Raw genomic sequence first — 18,203 nt, forward strand, 5'->3', positions numbered from 1 at the left:
TTTATTGCGCATGCTCAGTTGAACTCACCCACGTGTAGCATTTTAAGCAAATTCTCACTTTAGTCATTTTTCTGTGTCATTTATTTAAAAGAGCGAGTTATTTTCTCAGAGAAAGGAGTAGATTATGAGTGATGAAGATGAAGCAAGATTTGATGGCCTCCTGTTAGGATTAGCTCAGCAACATACTGAGGGGATCACCCAGGTAATTACAGCAGCCATATTTAATTAGTAGGCGTGGTTTATATTGTTTAATTTTCGTTTAGTTGCTGGATACATTTTTTGGTTTTTTGAGACGTAAGACCGATTTCTTTACCGGAGTTCAGAAAGGGAAGGCGGAGCAGGTATTAAATAATTAATTAAATAATTAATTAAATATTCTTCATTAATTTTCTTGTAGTTGGTGCTAAGTATCCTTCGTAAACATGAAAAGTTAGCGTTACAGGTGATTGAACTTGTGTACATGTTTTACAGTAGAGGAAGTACATGTACCATTTATGTGTGAGATTTAATGACAGGAAATGCGAAAATTTTGTCAGCTTGTTTTATTTAAAATAATGCATTTAAAATTGGTGTTATTCTGAATTTTGCTGATTTACCACAGCATAATTTTTAACAAGAAAAAGAATAATATGTAATTAGATTTTTGGAGTTTGAAATTTGGCAAATTTTATTTATCTTTATTTCGTTCAGAATGCTAAGCCTAAAGTAAAGAAGGAGCCTAAACCAACTGGACCAGCTCAACCTCCACCAGCTACAAAAGCAGCTACTGACTCTACACATACTCCATTAAAAGAACCGGAAATAGTAGAGGTACGTGTACATGTACATGTATAGCTGGAAATTTTGGAGGGAATTAAAATTGGCAAATTTGGTTCGCCAAAATAAAATCCACCATTTTGAGCCATTATGCGCATGCTTAATGGCACATGGCCACAAATTCACCAAATTAAAATTCGTCAATCATCAAAACTTAGCAATTCACCAAATTTTAGTCCCTCCAAAATTAGCTGCTATATGGTACAAATTTTCTCGCTATATGGTACATGTATAATGAAGGGGAGTGAGGGAGGGCCCAGCGGAGAGAGACAGAGGGGAGTTGTTACAGTGTGCTTTAATTTAATTGATAATGTGTATTGTGTAGAGAAGACATCCACTAGCATATCATGCACATGTATAGTGAGTTCAGTGACAATTGTGTATTGCCTCTAAAGTTTTGTTGTATCATATACAATAGATTCTGTGATCCATTTTAGCATTTTTATGCAGTTCACAGAAACTTCATAATATTTAACAGTTTTCTTTTGTGTCTAGTTAAAGCCCTGTAAAATAAACCACCACAAACTTGGATGAATACAATGTATACATGTACATGTATGTCTGCACTTTATAAATATACTTTTAAATGAATAAACCTTGACAAACTTGAATGATAATACCGTCGATCAGGAAATTTGTGTGGTAGAAAATTTTTGTGTTTTAAAATTGTGTTGTGATTTAATTTTTACTAAATAAGACTGTGTCATGTATTATTGAATGTGGCATGTAATTATATGGGTGATCTAATTTTTACAAAATTCTAATCCAGTAAAATTAAAGTTATAGTAAAAATTTTGAGATAGACGGTATTTCATATTCATTAGGTCACTGATGAAGAAGCTGAACAGATATCAAAAGCTAATCAACCTCCTCCTGCTCAACCTCCTCCACCTGCTGTTGATAATAATCATAAAGTGAGTGTATTTATTATTAATGATAGTAGTACATTAATAATAATGTAGTCATGTACATGTATTTGCATACACCTTAGCCGAATTTCTTTAAAATGTGTCAGTGAGAAATCTTCATTTTTATAATTAATTCTGATGCTACATTGCAAAACATGATTTTATGTTGTGTAGAAAATTTAAGCTGATTCTAATCGAAATACGATTTTTGTAAATTTTTAAAATTGCTCAAAAATCAGGCCAAAGTTTCTGTACTATAGTACAGTGTCATTGACTAAATTTTGCCAAAAATGAAAAGAAGAGAATTCTCTTTTTATAATTTTTCCTGATACATATACATGTTCTTATGTTGCATAGAAAGTTTGAGCTGATTCCGATCAGAATAGGATTTTTTTACAAATTTGTAAAGTTGCACAAAAATCAGGATAATGACACAACCTTTGGTCAGCCACTACTTCACCTATAAACACATGTACATGATATTAATGATATTATTGTTAATAGGTAGCTGAAGATACTACTGAAGACAAAGGATCAGATGATGATGATGATGAAGACAGTAAAGGGAAGATAAAGCCTAATGTTGGTAATGGAGCTGATCTACCTCATTACAAGTGGACTCAAACACTTCAAGATGTAGAGGTAGCATAGAACTATACATCATATAAACATACGTGTACATTATTTGTTATTAAAGCTAACGTGAATGAAAAAAAGGAAAAAACCAAAATTATTTTTTATACGTTATTTATTTTGATTGTACATGTACATGTATGTTAGATACACCTCATCCAAGGAAAGTTAAAAGCCTACAATACTTGTACTTGCAAAGTTTATAAGTTTTATAACCATAAAAAATAGAGTTCTCTACAGTATTAAATTTAACTGTATTTGCCCCCTCCTCTCTCTCCCTCCCTCTCTCTCTTTCTCCTCAGATAAGAGTACCCACTCAGTTGGATATTCCAATTAAAAGCAGAGACGTTGTAGTTGACTTTCAAACTAAAGTAATTAGGCTCACAATAAATAAATAAATATAATTAATAAATATTTTAAAAGCATTTGAAGATTGGCGTTAAAGGGAAAGACTCAATAATTAACGGAGAACTTTATAATAAGATAAAACTTGAGGATTGTTTCTGGACTCTGGAGGACAGGAAGATTATATGTGTCCACTTGGAAAAGGTGAGAAAAGAGACCATTACACACTGGCAAGGTGTCATATGAGCAGGGGTGGGAAAGGGGGATATCCCTCCTACTCTAATTATAAAGGCCTTTTCACACTGGCCAAAGTAATGCGCATTAATCGTGTTCACACTAGAGTGGTTTCCAATTGATACTCGTCACTCTCACTTCACCTCCAGAGGTGGATTGATGTGAGGTCAAGTGCTTCGAAAACTGCCAGTGTGAAAAGGCCTTTAGTTCCCCCCATCATGTGTACAATACAATAATCATGTGTATAATAGTTTACTCCTGCACCGGCAAAACCGACTTTTGCTTGATTAGCTCAATATCGTTTTGGTTGTGTCCTCCCTACGAAAAATCTTGTATGAATCCCTGACTGGTACATGTATTTCAGTACATGTACATGTAAATAAATGTTTATTTAAACACATGCGTTGGTATGTTCTATTTAGAATTCAAGATTTTAAGCAGTATCCTGAGTTATACAAGCATTATTGTATACTATTTAGAGCCCAAATAATGAAGTTTTAATCCTGTAGTACCTATACACAATTTAAGCCTTTGCTTTGTGTATACATGTACATGTACACTTACTTTTACTGACACTTAAACTTGAGCAATGTCTGACATTATAAGAGAGAGAAATTAATGAGGTTATGGTATTTTAACTTGTAGCAAAATAAAATGGAGTGGTGGACAAGAATTGTTACTACTGATCCTGAGATTAACACTAAGAAAGTTCAACCTGAAAACTCAAAAGTAAATAATGATAATAATAGCCATTGCTGATTAAGCAAATTTTAATTGGTAAATATTGATATTATATTTGTGTATGTTGTTAGTTATCTGATCTTGATTCAGAGACAAGAGGTATGGTTGAGAAGATGATGTATGATCAGAGACAGAAAGAGGTTTGTACTAGTATCATTGGAAACTTACATTTTATTATACTATACACTGTACTTATCACCACCATCTCCTCTTCCTCCTTTTATCATCTGTCTCCTCTCTCTCTCTCTCTCTCCTTTCCCCTTTAGAGAGGTCTCCCCACATCTGATGAACAAAAGAAGCAAGATATATTGAAGAAGTTAGCACTATTAAAATAGTAATTATTTTTAGTAATGTATTATTTGCTATTAATGTAGATTTATGGAACAGCATCCTGAAATGGATTTCTCTAAAGCAAAGATATCATAAACACAAATGATAATAATTGTACTTTTAATTATGTGACGTTATAAGTATCAAACTTTATGGATCAATCAATTGCTAGCCCTCATTGGGTTGATGTGTGTTCATTAATCAACAGGTGATTGTTAAGGTGGTGTAGGCCTGATGTCATGTTGATACTGGAGTTGAATTTGGTTCAGTTTTAGCACAAAGCAAAAAACATTTTTGATTAAAAATTGATATAGTGTAGTGGCCTCACCAGCAGATGTTGTGTATTGGTAGAAACTCATGTATCAGTTAGGCAGTATACATGAAATGTTTGTCTACTAAAAGAATGTTAAATGCTAAGGGATTCTACCCCTCATCAAGCTCTAATGTTCATGTAACAACTACTACACTATAATGAGGGCTTTAACCAATAATCACCAAGTGCAATTGAGTGTGTCCTCCTTCATTCCTACTAGAAGACATGAAACTAACAAGTTGTTAACTTTAATGTATACAGCTATAAAGTATAAGTATATAGCAGTGTAATTTATAAGTAGTATAGGTCTAATAATATTCATCAATGAATATTAATATTCAATATATTCCATAGCCAATATTAGGTGTCATAATAATATTTCCACCTTCATTGCTATACCGTCCTTCGTTAGCTATCTCTACTGCACTCTTTCCTCTTTCATCTTTACTGTTAGGATCAGCTCCTAACTGCAGTAGCATTGATACTTCAAAACTATCACCAGCTTTAACCGATTGATGGAGCGAAGCGTCAAAATTGTTATCGTCTTTTCTTCTGATAGGAATCTCAACAGCAACTTCCAATATTCCTAATCTACTCATTGATTTTTTTTTCTTATTGATAGTATCGATAATAGACTGTGATAGTGAGGCTGGTATTAACAGTGTAATGACAACTGAGCCTAAGTCAATGTCCACTATAGTGAAAATATCTGCTATTTTATGCTCAAAGTAATATTGAAGAACTCTTTTAAAATTTTTCAAAGTCATTTCATCCCATCTGTCATTCAGTTTAATAACGACTGGTTTTGTTTGATTGCTAGTGGTTGGTAAGGCTCCTCCTGGTAATGATGACAATTTCCCTTTGATTGTTGATCGTATGTGCTTCAATTGTGATGATTCTGAGAATTTATCAACGCTATCAATGTATTGAATTAGTTCAATTTGAAGCTCATCTGATGAGGGAATGAAACAACGTACTAAACTCTTGAGTAATCCAACATTAAAGAAGTTGTAATGTGGTTTAATAGCAGTAAATATAGTATCCATGTTGATTTCTGGCGGTGATAATTTTAAATTATCCATGTTGATTTCTGACGATGATGACTTTAAATCTTGCCCCAAATATTCTTCTGCATGAAATGCCACCACGCTTGCTTTCAATTTCCCACTGGAAACAAGTTCATCAAAATGTGTTCTTATTTTAGTTGCAAGACCAGTAAACTGCTCATGCAGTGATTCAATACTCCGAGCAACTTCTTCCTTTGAACTAAGTTCTATCACGGTGGGACTAGAGCAAAGCTCATCATGCAGGTGTGACTTAATTCGCGGTACTTCATACACATTCTCAGAATGTAGTTGTGGAGGTTCTGTAGTTAGCATTGGTGAGCGTTTAGGTGCTTTTGGTGGCTCAATTTGCTCAACTCTTATGCTACCACCTTTATCCCCTAAGAATAATAATAATAGCAACAAAACCATGCATGACAATGAATAGTTTATGTTTCTGTATCTTTTAAACAGATGCCTCCCAGTACAGACACAAAAAACAGTTTTGGGATTCATACTGCATAAAAAATGCCAGCAAGGACTGTGACATTTGGAAACAAGCTCAAGGCTTCTATTGAAATCTTGAACTGAGATTTTAGAAATGATATTCAGATTGTACTTACCTAATTTTTTCATCAGTTTAGATGCCATGTTCTTTACTCCTGCTTTTTGTAGTGCAGTAATGAGAGAAGAGAACACACTGTTAGGATTAGAATGAGTTTGTATGATAGTTAATAATGAATTGATGAGTCGAGTAGCTCTTTCATTTGGAGTAGGATAAGAATTAGCAACAGCATTGTGTACATCTTGAGGTATGACAGCAAGAGAAAAGAGATGATTATTTAATCGTGAAATAACTGGAGCATTTCCTGCCAACAGATCAACAAGATCAGCTAACATCTCTTTTATTGTAATGTATTCTGGTGACATTGATCCTTCCATTGGTTCTAATGATGATGGATCTTTCTTCCCCTCCTTATCTTGCAGTACTGTTGCTGTAGGATCATGTGGAGCTGATGATGAATCTTGAGATTGTCTTGGCTTAGATGCTATTGGTGAAGGTTGTACAGTTATTGTTGGTCGACGTGGTTTAGGTGGCAATGGTAGTGTAGTAGTTTGACGTCTTGGTGGCAGTGGTGAATGTGGAGCAGAAATTTTAACTTGTGGTGATAATGGTTGGGCATTTACAGTAGATAAACTTTGACGTCTTGGTGGTATAGGGGGTGGTTGATCTTGTAATGAAAAGTACTGTGAAAGTAATGGTGTTTCTTGTGGCTTTAAATTTATTGATGTATTATTTGTTGATTGCAAAGGCTTCTGAAAGAGTGATTCTATTTGAGGTGACAATGGTGGGGGCATTGATTCTTGCAAGCTTTCATCTATAAGCATAAAAATAAATTATTTTTATCGATTTGCATTTAACAGTACTTTTTGGTTTAGGTTCCATTGGTGATAGAGGCTGTGATGATCGACTTAATTTAGGTGCTATTGGTAGACGTTGTGCAGGCACTTTTGCCATTGAAAATGGTTCGTGTTGTCTACTTTGTGATGGTACAGGTGCTGCTGGGGGAAGAGTCTTAAATGTCTCTTGTAAAGTCGAATCTATTAATTGCAATTGCTATTAATATTAAATTAATACATACCATTCATACAGTTAGTGCTGGATGACTAAATTAGTTTATTGTTATATTTTGTGTAATTTATGTTCATTCTTTATACCTTTTACTTTTCCAGTTAGTATTAAATGCTCTTCAAATGTTCTTAAAGATTTTTCTTCATGATCATTCATCTTTCTTATAGTATCAACATCAAGTGGTGGTAGAGACTCCTCCAGTTGTCTTTTGATTAATAACTCATGAAACTCTATCAATTTAGATAATTTCGGTGTATTTGGTAGATCATTTGATGCAATAGGAGGACTTTCTATCATTGGTTTGCTAGGAGGAATTGACCCCTTTTCTAAAAAATAATTTACAATATAATAGTATTAATTTAACTTTAGTGAATTAAAAATTACACCACTAAACCGCTAATACCATAGATACTATATACCCCTGGATATGAAACACGGCCCGACCGGATGTTCTGAGGCTTGTTTCACCGGAAATATGTCATATTACGTTTTCATTCAGAATAAAAATAAAGCAATGATAAAAAGTATTATTATTATTGCTAATAAAAGTGTGATTTTATGTACAATAATACAATAAAACTTGACATTTATCATGCATTATAATTGCTGAAACTTTCCTTTTCTTTTAGTATAATGCAGTCTACCAATGCATGACTTTCCCATCTCTTGTCACCTAAAAATGATGAATTTGACAACACAATTGCACCAAAACTAAAAATACACTCCTTTTGAGAATAGGCCCACTACAACTACCTATTCTCAAGCTACAAAACCATATAGAAAAAGTTCCAATTAAGTCAAGTATTACAAAGAAAAATTGGCTAGAAAGGTGGGGCTTGAAAAACCAAGATTTAGGAAATAACAGCTCTTTTACTTAACACAAACTCTAAATAATAGCCCCACTACAACTAGTAAACAATAACCTATCAGTACAATAAAGAATGTTGGCCTAATTCAACAGAGTTAAGCTAAAAAAGTGGCTTGAGTGAAATGTACACAACAAGTAGGCTATGACATCCATTGTAGAACTATAATATGCACTCAAACTATCGTTTATGAGCATTATTTCAATATATAAAGGCTTTGCAAAGTCTTCTGAGGGATCATTCAGCTACTTTAACAAACGAATAGGCTACTGTGATTGTTTTACTTACCCTGGCAGCCATGAATGCAGCGAAACAAGGGTGAGGACAGCCGGATGTGACGTTTATGACGTTTCCTTATGGGATTTTATATGTGTGCATAGAAGAGTTTCGTATCCAGGGGTATATAGTATCTATGCTAATACCAACACCCACTAGTATTATGCACATAATTACATCACAAAATTGATCACTATATATATATGACATTCTATAGAATACACACACACACAGTCCATACTAATACAATCAGTGACATTAACTTACTCTCTTGATCTAACTTGTCAGCCGCAGCATTCTCATTCATAGATTTAAGAGCATCTGACAGTGAGTCAAAGGTAGCTTCTCCTTTACTGTCAACATTATCAGCTCTGGACAACCACTGGGAGAGGCATTCAAGCAAGCATCGAGATGCATCACCAGGATGATTCCTTTCAATTGCGTCCAGTGTGTTTTTGTGTAGTCCTAGTGTCAGTCCCAGTTCATACCATCTTGTCTGAGGGAAACCACATCTCTCCAACAGATCAACAACATAAAACAGTTTATCTATTAAAACAGAATAAAAATATAATTGCTATATATAGATCTAATAGTCAATGAATATTACCCATTCAACTGAGAATAGAAGAGACGAGATTCAGAAAAGAAACAGATGCAGACTGTTAACGCCACTTAACGGGTCCCGATAAAAGTAGGAGTGGGAGTGGGAGTGGGAGTCTGTTGCTAAGGAGTGAGGTGGTAATGTCAAGCTAGGGAAAGAAAAGAGGTGAGATTGGAATGAGCTGCTGAACAAATATGTACATATGTAAATAATGTATTTTGTGTAGAAAGTTTGAGCTGATTCCGATCAAATTTGTATTTTTTACAAATTTTTAAATTTTGCACCAATATTTAAAAAATGAAAAGGAGAGAATTCTCTAATTTTATAATTTTTTTTCTGATGCATATACATGTTTTTGTGTTTTGTAGAAATTGAGTTGATTTTGATCAAAATTTGATTTTTTGCAAATTTTTAAATTTGCTCTAAAATTAGTTAAGTCCCTGGACTGTAGTACAGGGTCACAGTCAAATTTTACCAAAAATCAAAGGAAGAGATTTTTAATTTTTATAATTTTTTCTGATGCATATGCATGTTCTTATGTTGAAAGTTTGAGTTGATTTTGATCAAAATTGGATTTTTTATGAATTTTTAAATTTGCACGAAAATCTGGTCAAAGTTTCTGTATACAAGGTCATTGGCCAAATTTTGCCAAAAATGACTAGGAGAGAATTCTCTTATTTTTTATGCATATACATCTCTTTATATCAAAGTTTGAGCTGATGTTGATATTTAATATCTAAAAAAAATTTTAAAGTTGATGTACATGTACAAGCATAATAAGAATGTATAAGTAATGATTTCTGTAAGTATTCAACAGCTGTCCCTGAATACCTAAAGATGCTGTAATTTAATCAAAATTTAGGTGTATGACCTTTATAAAGTATATAAGTCCTTGCTTCATTTAATTAGCAATGAAAGTACAAGGAAATACTAATAACCAAGTATGAGGAAATGTTATAAAATTGAATTGTAAAATTTCATTTCAAACTAAGTCATGAATATGTATCAGCATCATTAAATGTGTATGTTGTGAATATTGATCTTTGAACAAGCTTTGCCACAGATTTAAATGGTCACAAAAATGCACCCACAGTTGTTTCCAGCTATTGATCTACTGCATGCTCAACTCAAACTTTATGTTGATATGTTGTATGTTGTTAGTTATCTGATCTTGATTCAGAGACAAGAGGTATGGTTGAGAAGATGATGTATGATCAGAGACAGAAAGAGGTTTGTATGCTAGTATCATTAGCTTTATTATACTATACTTATCACCCTCTTCTCTTCCTCCTTTTATTCTCTACATGTCCTTCACCTCTCTTTCTCCTTTCCCCTTCAAAGAGGTCTTCCCATGTGTGCTGAACAAAAGAAGCAAGATACATGTATATTGAAGAAGTTAGGACTAAATAATAATAATTATTATTATTTATTATTATTTTTTTATCATAAATGTAATATGTGTTTATATATAGCATTTCTTGAAAATTTTAGTATCTTAATAAAAATACTAAAATGAAAAAAGCAGCGGATATGTAGCAGCAATACGAAATACTAAAAATAATTAATGAAGCAGCTGTATAATGAACTGAGCAGATTAAAAAAAAGTAAAGTTAGAAAAATGTCTGATCACCATCTTCAGTAACAGGCTTTGCTTTAACTCTCCTGACAGTACCAGCACAATATTGACCACAGACATCTATTAACTGATCATCATCAACCTTAACCTAACAAAAATTATAGTAATAATGATGGAGCTGACTCCCTCTGAGTCTCAAGTGCATTATTGAGTGAGTCTCAATGACAGAGTGACAAGCCAACTGCTTAGTACCATAAACCCTGAAACCCAAACTCGTTAGTATCCACTTCGGCAAGCATGGTGAATGACTGCATGTTCTATAGCTACTGCATATGCATGTACATTAATGACTAAACTTACTCTTATACAATAATCAGTTTCTCCTTTCTTTATATAGTACAAAGGAGTGAAGGTAGTGTAGCCTGGCTTTATCTTAAGCTTCTTTTCAGCATCTTTCTTCATCTTTTCAGCAATGCTTATAACTTCAGTAGTAACCGTCATTGGAACAAGACCTTCTTCTGGTGCATCGGCAAGAAAGTCTGGTACATCACACATGATGTATTCTATTCCCGGCTCATCATCATTATAACTGAACTGTTTGTCCACTGAAATGTATAAAAGAAAGGTGTATATAAAATGAAATTAATGAATGAATTTGTACAAATGCTATGGGAACATTGATTCCTGTCAATGTTTAATTGGAGCTATTATATTGAACTGCATTGTGCAGCCAATTAATAAAGGGCTAATGGTATCATAGATACTACAAACACATGCTGGCATGGATAGTAGATAATTGATGAGGGTAACTTTTGCCACAGCACAGTGTATATTGTAGCAGACATAGACTAGTATTTATTATCATTGGTACTTCTATTAGTTAAAACATTTAATTTGTCATAATGTCAAGTGCCATGATTTATGAATTTTTTACATAAGGAGCATGTGAAATTAATTTTGTTCAGTGATATTAAATTTACTTACAATCTTCTCTTAACTTTTCAGCTGCAGCATTCTCATTCATAGATTTAAGAGCATCTGACAGTGAGTCAATGGTAGCTCCTCCTTTACTGTCAACACTATCAGCTCTGGACAACCACTTGGAGAGGCATTCAGTTAAACAATCATAGGTTGTATCATTGTCCCTTTTAATGACGTCCAGTGTGTTCTTGTGTAGTCCTAGTGTCAGTCCCAACTCATGCCATCTTGTCTGAAGGAAACCACTTTCCTGCAATAGATCAGCAACATCATACAATGCATCTATAAAATCAGAATAAAACATAATTGCAATAGATCTAAAAGTAGTCAATGAGTATTACCCGTTGTCAACTGAGAAGAGAAGAGAGGAGATTCAGAAGAGAAACTTTTAGATGCCATAGCAAATTATGATTACGGTATGCTGGCTCAGATGCTGGCTGGATAGATACAAAGGGAGGGGCTCGTTAATATCACATTTTAACCCTCAATATGGCGGCTTTGGATCAATTCCTGATGCATGTAATGTTCTTTAATTTCTATTTTGTGTATTTATTTATTAACCAGGTTGATAGGTCTATTAAAGGATATGATGGTGAATTATTATCAGTTAGTAGTATAATAATACTTCATTGTTCTCATCTCTCTCCTCCTATCCTTTCTTTCATTTTCTCTCTCGTAGGAGCTGGTAGCTTTAAAAGACTCTCATGTATTTAACGTAAGTGATGTAATACATGTTTATTAATGTATCATTAATTAATTGAATAATAGGGAGATGCTGAGTCAGCATGTCAGGTTATTTTAGACTCTTCTTATGATGAAATGTTAGCAGCTCACATAAGGTATAATTAATAATAATTGATATGAAAAAATAATATTTATTATTATCATTCAGTATTATTATTAGAAGTTTGCCAGTACTTTAACAAGTTATTCTTGTTTTGGTTTGGCCTAAAACTGAAAACATTAACTGTAGCCAGTACATTAATTGGTAGGTGGAGTCTGACGAATGAACAACAGACAAACAACAAAGACAACAAACTTTGCACAACATGTGGCTTTGCACATGCGCAGATGTAATACTCGGAATTGATATTCGATTCAATCAATTCCAGTCTCAAAAATATTTGGAATCAGACTGAATTGATTGTAAATTCTGGAATTGCCCATCTCTAGCCAATTATGATGTGTGGGCGGATATTGCATATACAATGAGTGATATAGCTTTTGCAATTCTCACTCTGGGTGGTCTATATAGTACAGGGTAATAGGTCATAGTAATTAGTTGATGTACAATCATTTTAAGAATGTCTAAGTAAATTCTAGTGAATGTAAGTATTCATTAGAAAGAGGTTTGTACTAGTATCATTGGAGATTTACCATTTTATTATACTATGCTTATCACCATCTCCTCTTCCTACTTTTACCTTCTTTGTCTCCTCCTCTCTCTCTCCTTTCCCCTTCAGAGAGGTCTCCACACATCTGATGAACAAAAGCAAAATATTTTGAAGAAGTTAGCACTAATGACACAAACTTTGGTCAACCACTACTTCATCTTATAAACACATGTACATGATATTAAGTATATTATTGTTAATAGGTAGCTGAAGATGCTACTGAAGACAAAGGATCAGATGATGATGAAGATGAAGACAGTAAAGGGAAGATAAAGCCTAATGTTGGTAATGGAGCTGATCTACCTCATTACAAGTGGACACAAACACTTCAAGATGTAGAGGTACATGTGAACTATAGATCATATGAACATGCATGTACATTATTTGTTATTAAAGCTAACGTGAATGAAAAAAGAAAAAAACCAAAATTATTTTTTATACGTTATTTATTTTGATTGTACATGTACATGTATGTTCGATACACCTCATCCAAGGAAAGTTAAAACTACTTGTATTTGTATTCTTAAGATTATTTGCAAAGTTTATAAGCTTTATAACCATGAAAAATAGAGCATACAGTATAAAATTTAATTGTATTTGCCCCTCTCACTCCCTCTCTCTCTCTTTCTCCTCAGATAAGAGTACCCACTCAGTTGGATATTCCAATTAAAAGCAGAGACGTTGTAGTTGACTTTCAAACTAAAGTAATTTGGCTCACAATAAATAAATAAAAATAATTAATAAATATTTTAAAAGCATTTGAAGATTGGCGTTAAAGGGAAAGACTCAATAATTAACGGAGAACTTTATAATAAGATAAAACTTGAGGATTGTTTCTGGACTCTGGAGGACAGGAAGATTATATGTGTCCACTTGGAAAAGGTGAGAAAAGAGACCATTACACACTGGCAAGGTGTCATATGAGCAGGGGTGGGAAAGGGGGATATCCCTCCTACTCTAATTATAAAGGCCTTTTCACACTGGCCAAAGTAATGCGCATTAATCGTGTTCACACTAGAGTGGTTTTCAATTGATACTCGTCACTCTCACTTCACCTCCAGAGGTGGATTGATATGAGGTCAAGTGCTTCGAAAACTGCCAGTGTGAAAAGGCCTTTAGTTCCCCCCCATCATGTGTACAATACAATAATCATGTGTATAATAGTTTACTCCTGCACTGGCAAAACTGACTTTTGCTTGATTAGCTCAATATCGTTTTGGTTGTGTCCTCCCTACAAAAAATCCTGTATGAATCCCTGACTGGTACATGTATTTTTAGTACATGTACATGTAAATAAATGTTTATTTAAACACATGCGTTGGTATGTTCTATTTAGAATTCAAGATTTTAAGCAGTATCCTGAGTTATACAAGCATTATTGTAGTATACTATTTAGAGTCCAAATAATAAAATTTTAATCCTATAGTACCTATACACAAGTTAAGCCTTTGCTTTGTGTATACATGTACATGTACACTTACTTTTACTGACACTTAAACTTGAGCAATGTCTTGACATTATAAGAGAGAGAAATTAATGAGGTTATGGTACTTTTAACTCGTAGCAAAATAAAATGGAGTGGTGGACAAGAATTGTTACTACTGATCCTGAGATTAACACAAAGAAAGTGCAACCTGAAAACTCAAAAGTAAATAATGACAATAATAGCCATGCTGATTAAGCAAATTTTAATTGATAAATATTGATATTATATTTGTGTATGTTGTTAGTTATCTGATCTTGATTCAGAGACAAGAGGTATGGTTGAGAAGATGATGTATGATCAGAGACAGAAAGAGGTTTGTACTAGTATCGTTGGAAACTTAACATTTCACTGTACTATACTTATCACCATCTCCCCATCCTCCTTTTATCATTTATGTCTCCTCCTCCTCCTCTCTCTCTCCTTTCCCCTTCAGAGAGGTCTCCCCACGTCTGATGAACAAAAGAAGCAAGATATATTGAAGAAGTTAGGACTATTAAAATAATAATTATTTTTATTAATGTGTTATTGCTATTAATGTAGATTTATGGAACAGCATCCTGAAATGGATTTCTCTAAAGCAAAGATATCATAAACACAAATGATAATAATTGTACTTTTAATTATGTGACGTTATAAGTATCAAACCTTATTGATCTATCAATTACTAGCCCTCATTGAGTTAATAGGTGAATGCTAAGGTGCTATAGGCCTGATGTTATGTTGATGCTGAAGTTGAAAGCACGTTTTTTGATTAAAAATTGATATTATAGTGGCCTCACCAGTAGATGTTATTTATTGGTAGAAACTCGTGTATCAATTAGGCAGTATATACATGTACATGTATAATAGGTGTTTGTCTACTAAAAGAATGTTAAACACTATAAGGGGGTTCTACCCCTCATCAAGGTCTAATGTTCATGTACAAACAATTAAGCAAAAAACTACTCCTACACTAATGAGGGTTGTAACCAATTAATATCTAGTAATCACTAAGTGCAATTGAGTGTGTCCTTCATTCCTACTGGAAGACATGAAACCAGGTTGTTACTTTAATGTCTACAGTTATAAAAGTTGCAGTATATAGTATATAGATCTACTATGGTAACGTAACTCTCATTTATAATGATTTCAAGGTCATTAACGTCTTTCAAATTTCCTTTATCCCTGACCTGTAAAATTGTTTCATGTGTCAAACTCAATGGGGGATGTTACACATGGTTGATTTTTCTTAGACAATACCAGATATTATGTAAACAATCTATTGGTGGGCATAAATCAATGCCAAATAAATGCAAAACATAAAATTCTACTACTCCTAATCACACCATGATGTACGTCAAGAGTACTCTTGCTTACGTGTACAGACAAACAAACAGAATTACAATAGGTTCTGTTCAATTATTACCCCATATTCTCCCTCATCTTTACTGTTAGGATCAGCTCCTAACTGCAGTAGCATAAATTCTTCAAAGCTATCAGCAGCTTTAAACAATTCATTGAGCGAAGTGCTGAAATTGTTATCATCTTTTCTTCCGATAGGAATTTTAACAGCAACTTCCAATATTCCTAATCTACTCATTGATTCTTTATTGTTACTGATTGTATCAATAATAGACTGTGATAGTGAGGTTGGTATTAACAGCGTAATGACAACTGAACCAAAATCAATGTCCACTATAAAGAAAATATCTGTTACTTTATGTCCAAAGTAATATTGAAGAACTCTTTTAAAATTTTGCAAAGTCATTTCTTCCCATCTATGATTTAGTTCAATGACAACTTTTGTTTGATTGCTAGTGGTTGGTGAGGCTGCTGCTGGTAATGATGACAGTTTCTCTTTGATTTTTGATCGTATGTGCTTTAATTGTGATAATTCTGAGAACTCATCAACATTCTTAATGTATTGAATTAGTTCAGCATGAACATCATCTGATAAGGGGATGAAACGATGTACTAAACTCTTGAGTAATCCAAAATTGAAGAAATCATAATGAGGGCTAATAGCATTAAATATAGTGTCCATGTTTACAAGTGATAAATTTAATGCTTGTTTCAAGTATGCTTCTGCATGATATCGTATGTCATTTACTTCTAATTTCCCACTTGAAACAAGTTCATTAAAATATTTCCTTATTTTAGTGACAAGACTAGTAAGCTCTTGGTGTAGTGACTCAATTGTGCGAGCAACTTCTGCCTTTGAACTAAGTTGTATTACTGCAGGTCTACTAGAGGGGGACTCAACATACACTGACTGCAGGTGTGGTATTTGGTACTCATGCTCATCATTTTTTGTGTCAGGATATTGTTCATCTAATGAAGGTTCTTTAGTTAGCGATGGTCGTTGTTGTTTAGGTGCTAATGGTGGCTCAATTTGCTCAACTTCTATGCTACCTCCTTTATCCCCTAAAAATAATAATAACAGCAAACAATACCATGATAATGAACAATTTACGGACATTACTGTATATTTTAAACAGAGGCCTTCCAAGTACAGACTCAAATTAAAGATTCTGAACAGTTTTGAAACATAAATGGGATGTATACTGCATGAAGAAATGCCAGCGATTGAACAGTGAAATTTGGACACAGACTTATAAGGCTTCTAATAAAGGCTTGAACTGATTTTGATACAGGTTTTTATTTTACAATATATATGCAATAAATTACATTTAGATTACACTTACTTAATTTTGTCGATAGTTTAAATGCCATGTCATTCAGTCCTACTTTCTGTAGTGAAGTAATGAGAGAAGAGAGCACACTGTTAAGATTAGGATGACACTCAAGTGTTGCTAGTACTGAAGAGAATATTTTATTAGCTCTATCATAAGGACTGAGTCCTGCAGTACTTTCCACAGTAACATGTACTGCTTTAGGAATGAGATCAGATGAAAATAGGCGATTATTTAATTGAGAAATAACTGAAGCATTTCCTGCCAACAGATCAACAAGATCAGCTAACATCTCTTTCATTGTAATGTATTCTGGTGACATTGATCCTTCCATTGGTTCTAATGATGATGGATCTTTCTTCCCCTCCTTATCTTGCAGTACTGTTGCTGTTGGATCATGTGGAGCTGATGATGAATCTTGAGATCGTCTTGGCTTAGATGCTATTGGTGGAGGCTTATTAGTTATTGATGGTCGACGTGGTTTAGGTGCTTTTGGAGGAGGTTGTGTAGTTATTGTTGGTCGACGTGGTTTAGGTGGCAATGGTAGTGTAATAGTTTGACGTCTTGGTGGCAGTGGTGAATGTGGAGCAGAAATTTTAACTTGTGATGATAATGGTTGGGCATTTACAGTAGATAAACTTTGACGTCTTGGTGGTATAGGGGGTAGTTGATCTTGTAATGAAAAGAACTGTGAAAGTAATGGTGTTTCTTGTGGCTTTAAATTTATTGATGTATTATTTGTTGATTGCGAAGGCTTCTGAAAGAGTGATTCTATTTGAGGTGACAATGGTGGGGGCATTGATTCTTGTGAGCTTTCATCTATAAGCATAAGAATAAATTATTTTTATCGATTTGCATTTAACAGTACTTTTTGGTTTAGGTTCCATTGGTGATAGAGGCTGTGATGATTGACTTAATTTAGTTGCTATTGGTAGATGTTGTGCAGGCACTTTTGCTATTGAAAATGGTTCATGTTGTCCACTTTGTGATGGTACAGGTGCTGCTGGGGGAAGAGTCTTAAATGTCTCTTGTAAAGTCGAATCTATTAATTGCAATTGCTATTAATATTAAATTAATACATACCATTCATACAGTTAGTGCTGGATTTTGTGTAATTTATGTTCATTCTTTATACCTTTTACTTTTCCAGTTAGTATCAGTTGTCCTTTGCTTGGTGACTCATAAAACTCTATCAATTCAGATACTTTTGGTCTATCATCTGGTATATCATTTGATGCAATAGGAGGACTTTCTATCATTAGTTTGCTAGGAGGAATTGACCCCTTTTCTAAAAAATAATTTACAATATAATAGTATTAATTTAACTTTAGTGAATTAAAATTACACCACTAAACCGC

The 18,203-nt window shown here is 33.7% G+C and overlaps 2 protein-coding genes and 1 long non-coding RNA gene across 6 annotated transcripts; 2 read left to right on the forward strand and 1 right to left on the reverse strand.

The window, feature by feature from the left end:
* Nucleotide 1: 1 nt before the first annotated feature.
* LOC100639625 (nuclear migration protein nudC-like) lies at nt 2-14,847 on the forward strand. 4 transcript variants are annotated; one of them, XM_020001641.1, is made up of 12 exons: nt 4-202; nt 264-341; nt 398-442; nt 691-810; nt 1,641-1,730; nt 12,891-13,028; nt 13,323-13,391; nt 13,444-13,569; nt 14,252-14,335; nt 14,418-14,486; nt 14,607-14,656; nt 14,714-14,847. In XM_020001641.1, exons 1-12 carry the CDS (start codon nt 125-127, stop codon nt 14,763-14,765), a joined length of 999 nt encoding a protein of 332 aa, XP_019857200.1. In that variant the 5' UTR covers nt 4-124; the 3' UTR covers nt 14,766-14,847. The 4 variants fall into 4 exon arrangements, with proteins under 4 accessions (XP_019857202.1, XP_019857200.1, XP_003389572.1 ...); XM_003389524.3 differs by lacking the exons at nt 12,891-13,028; nt 13,323-13,391; nt 13,444-13,569; ... (2 more) ...; nt 14,607-14,656; nt 14,714-14,847 and adding exons at nt 2,229-2,366; nt 2,660-2,728; nt 2,781-2,906; ... (2 more) ...; nt 3,944-3,993; nt 4,052-4,208; XM_020001643.1 differs by lacking the exons at nt 12,891-13,028; nt 13,323-13,391; nt 13,444-13,569; ... (2 more) ...; nt 14,607-14,656; nt 14,714-14,847 and adding exons at nt 2,229-2,366; nt 2,660-2,728; nt 2,781-2,906; ... (1 more) ...; nt 3,944-3,993; nt 4,052-4,208 and having other exon boundaries at nt 2-202.
* LOC109585519 (uncharacterized) lies at nt 8,845-10,136 on the forward strand. Its single transcript, XR_002186528.1, has 3 exons — nt 8,845-8,904; nt 9,901-9,969; nt 10,081-10,136. It is a non-coding gene; the product is annotated as an uncharacterized LOC109585519 (long non-coding RNA).
* Nucleotides 14,848-15,416: 569 nt separating the features above from the next.
* LOC109585514 (pollen-specific leucine-rich repeat extensin-like protein 2) lies at nt 15,417-18,134 on the reverse strand. The gene is made up of 4 exons (XM_020001640.1): nt 17,981-18,134; nt 17,714-17,887; nt 16,858-17,664; nt 15,417-16,576 (listed from the first exon to the last, which is right to left on the reverse strand). Exons 1-4 carry the CDS (start codon nt 18,102-18,104, stop codon nt 15,552-15,554), a joined length of 2,130 nt encoding a protein of 709 aa, XP_019857199.1. The 5' UTR covers nt 18,105-18,134; the 3' UTR covers nt 15,417-15,551.
* Nucleotides 18,135-18,203: the final 69 nt, after the last annotated feature.

The sequence above is a fragment of the Amphimedon queenslandica genome, unplaced genomic scaffold (genome assembly GCF_000090795.2).
Source record: "Amphimedon queenslandica unplaced genomic scaffold, v1.1 AMPQUscaffold_13051, whole genome shotgun sequence".
NCBI lineage: Eukaryota > Metazoa > Porifera > Demospongiae > Haplosclerida > Niphatidae > Amphimedon > Amphimedon queenslandica.